Here is a 12,025-nt window from a genome sequence, read left to right on the forward strand (position 1 = left end):
CTGCTGCTTGTTTTCTAAAGTTTCATAAATCCTCCTTGTGAGCACTTGTGTGATTTCGGGCGACGACAGACGCGGTTCCCCAAAGGCGCGCTAGAACTTGGATTTGTCCCCCCCCCCGCCCCCTCCAGCCCCGGCTGAGTCAGCTGTCCCGCACGATCGCCACTGCGGGGCGTCTGGGCGCTGGAGCGGCGCCTTGAACCCACCCGTCCGTCTGCTCCCCGCAACAGGCTGCCCCTGTCACAACTAACCCCCGGGAGCCCCGCATAGCCACCACCGCTTGGCGTGACACCATCATGGAGAGGTTGTGAGGCAGCAGCCCCCTCTCCTCCTCCTCCTCCTCCTCCTCCTCCTCTCTGTGGGAGAGATGTGACCTTTGGGTTCAATTCCTTAAATCAAAAATTAGATATGAACGAAAAATCTTTTTAATCAGCAGTTGGGATAAAAAAAAAATAATTATGGACATTATCTGTGAACATTTTCCGTGTTTCTTTATCATAAACTCACTTCTGATCTAATATCTAGATGTAATAAAATAATATTAATTGGGTTATAAAACCTCATAAACGGCTTCTTTTCCTGTTATTAGAAAAAAAAAAGCAGTTTGAATTGAGTTGAATGGAGAGAGAGTAACTGGAGTCCCAGTCTTCTTTGCTCCGCTGCGTCCGTTTGCATGTAATTAAACCGCGTCGTGCGCACTTTATCGCTCGGATCTGACAGAGTATCTAAAAGCGGTCCCTGTCCTGCGCACCTCTTCCCCCCGTCCCCTTCCAGCTTTACCTCTTCCTAATTGAATTAGCTCGCTTTTAGGCGGGGGGAGGGGCTTGGCTTTGTTCGAGCGACGCCCATTCAAATCATTTCAAACCAATGGGACTATCCCCCGCTCCGCCGTAACCAAACCCACTCTCTCATTCGGCGTCTGGAGCTGCCTGCCTTTGCCCTCACCTTCCTGCGCGTCCCGGCTTTTCTGAACCCAAACACAAGAGAGAAAAAAAAAGGGGGAGACTAACTAAACACGCCATGCACATGGGAGAGCGCGAGATTTTTTTCATTCCTGCGCGTCGCACGATGGCTTATATATGAGGAGGACACTTTGGGATGCGGACATAAACAAGAAGCGTCTCCGCGGAGAGAAGCGCATGAGAAAACACACCGCTGTCCGTCCTCTCCCCCACACCGAGAAGGACTCCTCCCCGCCTCGGCCGTGACACCCCCGGCAAATCGCAGAGGAAGGATAACATTACCCTGGAGACGAAACACCGAGTCTGACATTACCATCCATCTGCCAGCCGGTGACTGATTGACTGTATGGCTTTAAAAAGTTGCCTGGAGAACATGGACATCTGACGTGCGCCACACGGCGTCATTGGACACACTGAGCCTCTCTCTCTCTCTTTTCTCCATCACATCTCGGACCGACTGATCCCCCCTGCGCTTTGGGTTTGGAGTAAGAAGAAGTGTTGAGCAGTTGTCATCTGCCCTGACACTGGCTGCATCCAGTAGCTCCCGGCATAAGGGGAACACTATCACACCAACAGAAGAACACCGCCTGTTGTTGCTGCGCATTTGAGTGTGTGCCTGCGCGCGTGTCGATCGCACTGTTTGTGCATTAGTGGGAGAAACATTTAGTCAGCCCCGCCACGGATTTGTCCGAGCTGACATCCTGCATGACATAAAGCCTGTGATTCATCCGGACCGTCGCCCTGCATCAGAGAGAAAGAAAGCACCGCGACGCGTTGGTTGGGTTTTTTTTTCTTCTTCGTAACTTCAAATCCCCGTCAACCTGAACAAGTGTCATCTCAAGTGTCCCCTCGAATGGTCACGTCCTCGCCATTCTCCATGGTGTGCGCATTTGTGTTTGTCCAGCATTCACAAACTGCGCCAGACACACACGGCCACATGTGAACGAGACCCGTCGTCACCTGTCCCGGTAGAAGCGCCCGTGCAACTCGTCTGACTGACCCGACCGCTTGAAGAGGAATACGTGCCGAAGTTTCGCTGTAGTGATGCTGCAAATGGAAATGGTCATCTTCCTCTGCCTGGTGCTGTTGATGTGTGTATTTAGCCAGGAGCCCAGTTCCAAAGTGGTGGCCGACCGCTACGCCGTCTTCTGGAACCGGACCAACGCCAAGTAAGTGGCCTCCACACCGGGCAGGTTTACCGCGGAGGGTCGGCGATGTTCCGTCTCCTCGCGTCCGCATGAAACCGCGGGGTTCGCAGGCTTGCTGGACCACATCGGTGTTTATTCTCCGCAGTGAGGGCATAATGCCAGTAGCTGTAGGTACAGGCTATAGCTGAGGATAGGGACAGGAGTGTAAAAGGCTTCTGTGTCTTATTTTCCAGTACGTGGCTGCTCATTAACAGCGCGTCCTCCCGGGAAAGTAGAGATAAAAACCGTGCGTAATCATAAGGCCTGGACGCAACGTCCATCGTCTGGTGTTGTAGCTCTTTACCCGCGGTCAATATTGTCAGGATCAGATAATTCACTGTGAATTATTCAGGTGGACAACGTGTAAAACCTGGAGCATTATCTTGTGTTGTTCCTCTGTCCGGGCGCACTCAGGCTGGACCCCACTGGACCCATTAACACCAGAATGTAACTGGTCTCAACCAGGCTAAACACCAGAAAATAAGAACAAAGTCCGTCAGATCCATTTCCATATCCATTTACTTATTCAGTATGTGTAAGGTCATTGGAAAACTTAGGTTGGAGGCACTAAGGCCAAACTGTGAGAAGGACTCCTACTGTACGTGATTCTGTGTCAGGAATAGCATTTTTTTTTCATGTGTGGCTTCATAACTAACCAGCGATACTAAACGTAGGCAGCGAGAGCTCAAAGAATCAGTCAACATTAAACAGCTCCTTTATGAAATTCAGCACAGTTGCCACGATGAAATGTATGGGCACACAACGGCCTCAGCACATCTGAAAGTGCATTAAGTCAAGCTTCATGAATATTATAAAGGCACCACGGCAGACAAATGACAGAAAAATGACAAACGCAGTTTTGAGCAACAAAAGACACACAGTGGGCTGAAGCACCAGAATATTATGGTGATTTTTTAAGAGCTCGCGGCTTCTCAGAGCTCACTTACTATTAATCTCCAAAATAGTTCTTGAATCACCTTTTATGTGAGCAAATGCTTCCTGGAGAAGTTGAGCAAAAATGATGTTCAATAAGGTTTTTTTTTTTTTTTTTGGTGCAGCATTACAATGTTGGATCACTGACATTTGAATTAAGCACTTTATTGTAAAAGTCTAAAAAAAAATTCAAATGAAACTTGGTTTAGAAGGTTTCAGATGTGAAGCGAAGGAATAATAGATTTACTTGCTAAAATTAAACCGTAGAGAATGTTTAAATAAATCCAAGAGAATAAAATCGTAAGTAGCGTGATTATATAAAACTGTAAAATGGTTTTTATTCCATGAAGTGTAGAGATGGCTGTGCAGTTTGGACTGTCCCATTCGAAACTTTTGAAAACTTGAACTCAGCAGCAGCCTCCTCTTTCTAAAATTGACAAAATGTCCCCAAATGAAACTTTACTTATTGTTTTTTTTGTCCATTTTATTATCCAGAGGCACAAATCACGTCCTGACCTCACTTCTTCTTCTTCTTCTTCTTCTTGAAAAAAAAAAAAAAAAGTTAATTTAAATATTGTCAAATGTTTTAGGACTAAAAAGCGTTTCACTTTACATTTACATTAATAAGAAAACAAGTGTGTGTCCAACGTGAGACTCAGCAGTGAAGCGAGGGGTTTTATGTGCTGCTGACTCAGTTGGGCCACACTGGAGCAGGACAGCAAAGTTAAAATAAAAGTTTCTCAGATGTTGAACAATCCTCCTCTCTGCTCCGAGAGTCCACCTCAGCGTTCGGTGTTTGTCGAGACAGCATTTCCCACTAAAAGTCCCTCATGGAGTTAGACTGTACTGCCTTGTCCCGGGCTTATTAAGTCCAAACACTGCTGCTGGAGTTTACAGAGATCTTTCACTCAACTGCCAACGGCACTTAGTATTTGTTGAATAAAATCCTCAGCTTACCCTCCAAGTGCGCACAAATCCATTAATAGCATACAGTGAATTTGTTGCACAACTATTTATATTCAGTTTGAAGTTTGGGGAAAACATGATTTATTGCTTGAAGCAATTAGTGGTCAGGGGTACAAACGCAGGGCTGACTGTAAGCCCTCTCCTGAAGCCGGGGCCAGTCTAGCGGGGTGCGTAGATTCTCGGCCTGATATACCGTAGACCATGACTGTTGTGGTTCAGGTCTCTACCCCGGCTGTTTATTTATGGACCGCTTTCTTCAACGGAGGCAAACACAATTTTGAGTCGAAATCTTGATTCCTGCTGTTGATAGACGTACTTTCATTAGACAGTACATTTTCTCTTTCAACAAAAAAAAAGTTTTGACTTGTCTCGCCGCTCGGTTAACTTGATATCTTCCAGATGTGCTGACAAGTTTTCTCAGTTTGAGTGAAGAAAGAAAAGTTGGAGAAAAAAAAAAAAAAGGGACATTTAAGCAAAACTACTGTTAATCTGTGATCTGACACACTCACGGTGAAACAGAGAGGGAGAGAAAACCAGGACTTTGTGTTCCACTTGGCTGCATGCATGTTGTGCCTTTTTACTCTCTGTGCGTCCCAAAGTAAAATCAGAGAAATAGATAGTTTCCTGAGCCTCATCCGTTTTCTGAAGCTCTGACTTGCCCGAGGAAAGGAAACAGGTTTTTTCAGCGAGACTCTAATGCTGCTAACACCAGTCACTCCGTTCTACTTACTCTAAATAGAGTTTGTTTGACTCTCACCCCTGCAGGGCTGAGGCAGGAAGCCAGAAAGGTAACATAACAGCAGAGCGGAGACGGGGAGAGGGAGAGATAGCAAACTTGTCTTATTGATGACTCAGTTAATAAATATCGAGTCCCTTTCTTCATGCATTACTGTAGAAAGCTGGTGTGGCACTGTAACGCAACTTGCCCGCGTCTGCCTTTGTTCTGAGGCTTCACAGTCACACCGAAAGCACGGCTGCTCCTAGAATTTACTGTGTGAACGCCCCATGACCACAACCAGGCACATCTGAGCTCACATGTTACTTAATAATGGAAATTAATTAATACTAATAACGTCATTTGTCATGAGTAATGATAGGAGGCAACTTAAAGGATTATTCCAATGTTTTTGGGTCTAGTTTGACTCCTTTACGTCCCTCCTTGTTGTCTGAACGCAGCCGTTCAGGGCTCGTTTTACTACCTCCAGAAAAAAAAAGCCATTTGTTGCCATTCATTTTTGCACCGTATGAAACTGCGCCTTCCACAGTCTCCAAAATTACCCTCAGCTACATAATCCATCACACTAAAGCTGTAGTTGGAGTTTGGTTTTGTCACAAAATCTGTTTGGCTCTTAATTCATTGTGCCCAAGTTGGATCAGCGTGTGCAATACGTTACGCTCTGCTTACTCACTTAATCACCTGAAATACACAGAAAGAAATGAAAACCTCCACATGGAAATACCAACGAAAAACTGTTTTACTTACAAACTTTGACACGTGTTTCCTCTTTTTTTCTTTAATGGGGGGGTTGTCCAACTGCGATTAATTTGAGGTTTAAAACTGAAAATATTTACTCAAAAAGTGACCAGAAGATTGCCTCATTTCATGTGACATTTATTGCAAAATGATTGGAGAAAGTGTGAACTAGACGCAGACAAAAATAAGCCAAGGGGCTCGAAGGAGTCACCTCTTACGGGTTGTTTGATTCACTGGTAGACAAAACACACTGGTGTAGACACGTTCACAGCTTGGACAAGCAGCAGTAATGAATGGGCAATCTCAGATAAGGACTTTTTGTGTTTAAAACACAACCTTTTGTCTGCAAAAATGTTAGAATTTCTTCTATTTGGCTTCTCCAGCGGTCAGAATTATAAGGTGGCTTAGTGTGGAATTTTATATTTGCTTTAGTGTGTCCTAATTTGTGTTGGCGGTGGCACGGTCGTTTCTGCTGGGTGTTTGTGTTGTTGGTGTCTGGGTCAGGGGCTGAGGGGATTTCCATGCTGTGTTGTTGGCTTCAGTCCACCGTTGTGTATCACAACTCCAGCATGAGGCCAGAAACTTGCTAAGTGTTGTATTTTTCAGAAAAATCTTCTGTTTTGTTTACCTCTCCCCCCGTCTCTCTTCAACGCAGGCACACTTTCTCATTAGGTTCTCCATTTTTGGTTCAGATTTTCCTACTTTTCTCATACATGTTTAGCATTTTGCCCACCAGAAAGTTATTTTGAGGGTACTTGTAGTAAATCTTGAGGTTTTTGTCCGTCCTCGGAGAGTTCCTTCAGTTTGAAATAACTTAAAATAGAGGGACGTTTCTCTCGGTCGATTTGACCCTCTGCTATCTCGCTGACCGTCTTTGCTTGTGAGTATTTATTCTAATGAGGGGACAGACAGCGGCTCTAATGATGTCTCAGCTGGAATGCCGAAGAGACGGCCCTTTCCTTCCTTTCTTTCTCCCCCCTCTGCCCTTTCTTCTTCCCCATATCCCTCCTCGCCTTTCTCCTGTGCTGCCTCTCGGCGCTCTGCTTTCTCTCTCTCTCTCCCTCCTTCCCTCACCCCCTCTCTCTCTCTCTCTCTCTCGGTCTCTCCTTGCCGGGCGCAGAAAATGAATGAATACAATTAGATATTTCGGGAGTCCCTCCACGGTTGATGGTGGAGAAAGACGCGCAGAGGTCAGGCACACTCAGAGAGGAGCTCAGGGAGAGGTCACACACACACACGGCGAGGAATAACGAAGCAGAAAGTTGGCCTGTGAATGACAAACTAGTAACTAGAACTCTCCTTGAAGTGGAGGGTGTTATTAACATAAACAGTTTGATGCGGTTGTGGTCATGCAAATTGCTCAAGGTGATTTGTATTTTGCTGCATAATTTGTAGCTGAGCAAACAGCCTGGAAAGCGTTTTTCTAACGTGCTGCTCTGTGTTGTAGTTTTTACATTTTTTATTCCTGCACTGTAACTGGAAGCTTGTGTACAGCGGTTGTGTTGCCGGTGTCAAAGACAACTTTCCTTTGTTGCAAGTCGTGTCTGGCTTCGTCTTTGTGCATGTTTTGGTGTTTGAGAGCGCATGCGGGGTGTGTGCATGTGCATGCAATGTACCAAATGAGCCGTGGGGTCATATAGGGCTTGTTTCCTCTCCTTCAGACTTCTAGATGTCAGAATAATTACATATTTCTCTCTTGGACTTCTCATTACCTGTCACAGACCAGTGGGACATGAATAAACGTCTCGTCAATCTGTGCTTGTATGCATGTGAGTGCAAATGCTGACTGTACACTAACAAAGGAAGGTAGTCCATACTCCCATCTGCCTTTTACAACAATATGAACTTATATTTACAACAATATGTAATTATAAAAATCAAGTTTATATACCTTTGGCTGCTAAAGTAGGTTGTTTTTGACCCCGTGTTCGCCCTCCTGTCCCCCTTATCATTTTTCGACTGACTCGCTCGGAGCTGTGTTTTACTCTCTCCACTGCTCTAGCTCTCCTCCTCTCCCTCCGTCTCTCAGTCTGAGGGCTGATTAGTTCTCGTTAATGACCCCTCGCTCTGTCATTCTTTTATGCCTGTGGCATTGGCAGGCGCGAGCACCGACCGAGCTGCAGGGACAGCGAGTGTGGGAGACACAAAGAGAGAGCGGGGCAAGAGGATAGCAAAATAAACACAAGACCTGACGGGCAACCAGCAAAACTGTAATGATGCTGTAGTGCGATTGTAATAATTCTGCTAGGTTTTAAATGGCACTCCTTGTTTTCTCACCAGACCTGTAAATGCACTTTCCATTTAAATTAGATTTTTTTTTCCTATTAACTAGAAAATGAGCCCAGCAGGCAGTAGTCAATGCTTAGTCAATGTGCTTGGCAGAGCAGCTGTTCTTCAGTGCGCGGTGGAAGAGGGGGAGGACTCTTGGCCGTGACCCTTGTGGACTTGCTATGCGGCGGACAGAAGCAGCCCTGTCACCGGGGGTGCCTGGTGGTCAGGCTGTAGTCTTGGATATGCTAATCCTACTGAAGTAAAGGCGGCCTACAACTGGATAGAAAAAGACATTCCAAACATGTATTATTTCTATAAATTTGTATATATATTGTAAATTGGATTTATATTGAGACATTGATATTTACACTTAATTGATTTTTTAAAATTAGATTTTTTTTCCGCAAAAGTGGCACGTCATTATTTTGTTGGACTGCAGGATATGGTAAAACAATCATATTGCAATTATTTTGACAGATATTGCCATTGGGATATGATTTACAATTAGTGGGATGATCGTTTTGGCGTCACAATTTTCATTTTCAGTGGAAAAAACTATTCAAATCATGATGATGCCACCTTTATTGGGGTCTGTGCACTAAAATAATGTGGCTTCTTACATCTGGAGAACCAGATTTGTAGGCTGGGGCATCTGGAGCACTACAGTACCACATTACAATGCTGTTTGTCACACATTTTACACAGTCTCTGCAATTTGGATATTGCACTTGGCCATCTTGCAAATACTATTTTGATTAATTGTGCAGCCCTGATGTTAATTTTTGTAAGAAAAAAAAAACATTTTTTTTTTAAATATGATTGTGCCAACTTTTGACCAACTGATATTGTGTTTTGACCTTCATTTTGGAGACTTATTTACCGGAACACTAAATGAGAAATCTTAAGTTTGCTCATGATTAGATAAATATTACTTAGCCTGACCAAGGTTAACAGTGTTGAATTGGAGCCTTAAAGGGGCACTATGCAGTTTTAGGAAAGGTGGCAGGGTCCGTCAAATATAGGCAAAGTAAAACAGTATGAAATTGTGTTGTCCTTTAAGGTCTATGAAAGTATTGCCGTCAGTTTACTCGTTAGGAGCAGATGGGATATCTTATTATACCGACAGCCATGTACACTATTGAATGGCAGCTTCGGTTCAGTCGCATGCTACCCTCCTTTGCTCGGGGAATCAGATTTTAATGTCCAGGTTTTTGTTTTCAGAGTAATCGCTCCAAGGTCAGACGGAGTGCTGAAACACTGCTATCAGCTGAGCGATCTGTCTTTTCGCCCCCATTCAACCCGTGGCTTTCAGGGGAATGCTCTGTATGGCTCTACTTGGAAACAATAAAGTATTAACCAGCTTATGCAACAGCCGCATGTGCAAAGCTTGATGCGAGAATGATAAAAATAATGTTTGCCTTTGTTGCTAGTTGGTTGCTTTTCTACTACATGCATGTGTTTGTTTGTTAAGGGGCAGATTTTTTCTCTATCTCTGCTCCCACTGTCTCAGTTTCACTCCAAATTTCAAAGTTGTGGAAAGTTTTTTTTTTCTCCTGAACTGTTTCTTTATTTTTCCTAGAGTTACTTTGTGCCACCCCAGCGGAGCTGTGGGAAAAGATCTGGCAGTCCAAAGTTGTATTTTTACTGTGAACACCTGAGCAGAATTATTGTTAGTATGAACATAGGAGACAGAGAAAGAGAAAAATCTATTGTGCTGTTCTCAGAAAAGGCTTATGTTTCCTTATAAGACCCCAGAAAGGAGGAAACATGAATACAGGATTGCTGTAGGTCCAAAAAGGGTCAAAACTACAGTCAAGGCATCTCGCTATGTATTTTAAGTCCTTGTTCGTGGCTGAAAATGGCGCTACCATATCCTTCTTCAGCTCCTCTGTAAGATGGAGGCTTACAAGCAGCTGTTACTGTAGTAACGCTCGGTTGATCTATCACCCCTGACCAGAAAGGGGCGCTACTGAGAGAGGTCTGATAGCCTCTTGTGTCCTCTGCTCTCAGCCTAAAGCATGTCAAGTGTACAGTTGTGAATGAAAGCGACACACACAATTGCTTGATTTAAACCAGCTCTCTCTGCTTTGGTTGATTTGACCTCATTAAACCCATTTACTGTCAAACTCATATTGTATTTACAGGAACTACACCAGCATATAAAAGGCCAAAACGACTGATGGGTTACAAAAAAACGTCTTTTTTCTCTTTCTGTCACCGGTCAATGTTCAACTGGAAAATGTGACGGGAACGATTGAGACTGTTCGGTTTTTGCCAGACACATTTTCCACAGATAATTCCTTTCATGGTAGACTGGCTTCGGACCTTACACTGCCGTTTTCCTTATTTAACTTGGGGGGCTGCGGGGGAGTGGATGGATGTTTTTCTAGCTGGGCAGCAGTGTGGAGAATAGATCCCAGAAGAGAACACATCTCCAGCTTGTGAATAAAGACCTAATTGACGGGTTGCAGCCAGTTGTAAATGACTCATGAGGTAATTCGTCTTCGCAGACTGAGAAACACACAGAGGGGCTGTACAATTGTGTGGTCTGCTGAGACAATCGCCTTGGTTTATTTCCAGACGTTTATATCCCCAAATAGAAATTTTAGACGTCATAGAGTGCTACTTTTAGCCAGAGATGGTGTTATCACCTCCTCACCTGTATGTGGTTAGTATTCTTGGATGGCTTACGCGCCTTCTCCTGTTTTCATTTGGCCTTTTTCTATGTTTGCGTTGGCGCGGCCATGAAAAGGTGAGTTCGGGTGAGAGGACTAATTGATCCCCGGGCCGTGTTTTTATTATGAACACCTCTTTGTAAAAACTCCCACCCCTGCCACAATTTTCCACTCACATAAGTACAAACAAACAAACAATTAAACAATGCCGCTTTCACTTTGTTCAGTCTACCGTTTTGCGGCGAGACGTGCCAATAATAAGCTAGCTGCATTAGCCTGTTTTGAATTGACAGTAGAGAAAAAAATACTAGCAGCCAATGCCCCCCCAATGCTGGGTCGTGAGACTGAAAGGCGGCCATTGTTCTGCTCTCTCTGTCCACTCCACATAGCCAGGGCTGAAAGTAATGCATGCGCTTAAATGGAGGGAGAGAGAGAAAAAAAAAAAAAAAAAGGGAGGGCAAAGGAGAGGAGTGAGGGAGAATGGTGTGAATGGCGAGGGGAAAGGGAGAGCACACAGCTGAAGATGTAGTACGCTTTCGGACAGAAAAAAGGCAGGAGAGGAGGAGTATAACGCCAGCGCCAGACACGAGGAGGGAGAGGCATGTAGCAGCCAGGGGTGACACAGTGTGTGGAGAGGAAGAGGTGGCAGCTTCCCTCATTTCCAACTAGCCTTATCCATCCTCTCTCTCTCATCTGCCTCCCTCCATGCCATCCAGCTCATCAGCCCCCCTCCCCTCCCCTCCCCTCCTTGTTTGTCCTTGCCAGGGTTTAAAGATGCATGTGGCTGGCTGGCCCTCCGTCTGCCTCCCGTGGTTGCTTGGTTGGTTGGTTGGTTGGTGGTGGTTCTCCAGGGGATGGACTCTGGGTCTTCACCCTGAGGAGGTGTCGTCTTTGCGGTCCGGGTTTAGTGACACCGGGGCTATTTTCTACAAGGAAAGGATTAAGCCTGCTCAGGTTTAGACCCCTGCTTTGTTTCCTCTGACACCGAAGACTCCCACACACAGGGCTGTGTTTACTTGGGGGTTGGCGCTGTGCTACTAAGTTGCATATTGCTCTTAACTACTGTGACACACTGCACACTGTGCCCTTGAAAGTGCATTTTCCACCGAAACGCATGCATCACAGTCGGAACGCCGGGGTGTGTGTAATGTAGCGGCTTAATGGAGGGTTTCATTCCAAAATGCTATATATCTGCTGTGGAGACAAATTGGTGCAACAAGAATGAGCTGTTTTCGTCCTCAGAAGTAGAGCTACTTTGCAGGTGAAGGTCATGAAATGATGCGTTGCTGTCACTGCGATGAATAATGTGGAATATTATGATTTTAACTCAAACGGTAGATATCTCATAAGGCTAAATGGGATTTTGAATGGAACGAAATGGAAAAATTAAATATAATTTTACGATCTTTCATACTGTATATTAAAAAAAAAAGCCTCATCCAAATTCAAAATTAGTGTAAGTGAACTTCAACGAATACTACTTTGGCATGAAACGATCTTTTTTCCACATCTACTCTCCTGGCTCCAGGCCTTTTATGAGGCAACAGATGCCTGTCTGAT

The 12,025-nt window shown here is 44.8% G+C and overlaps 1 protein-coding gene across 1 annotated transcript in view; it reads left to right on the forward strand.

The window, feature by feature from the left end:
- The first annotated feature begins 1,458 nt into the window (after positions 1–1,458).
- The window catches only part of efna5b (ephrin-A5b), a 94,288-nt gene continuing 83,721 nt past the window's right edge, over positions 1,459–12,025 (forward strand). Inside the window, exon 1 of the mRNA XM_073466891.1 lies at positions 1,459–2,128. Coding sequence (XP_073322992.1) covers positions 2,004–2,128 — 125 coding nt within the window. The 5' untranslated portion in view covers positions 1,459–2,003. The remainder of the gene's footprint in view (positions 2,129–12,025) is intronic.

Source organism: Pagrus major, chromosome 5, assembly GCF_040436345.1.
Source record: "Pagrus major chromosome 5, Pma_NU_1.0".
Lineage (NCBI taxonomy): Eukaryota > Metazoa > Chordata > Actinopteri > Spariformes > Sparidae > Pagrus > Pagrus major.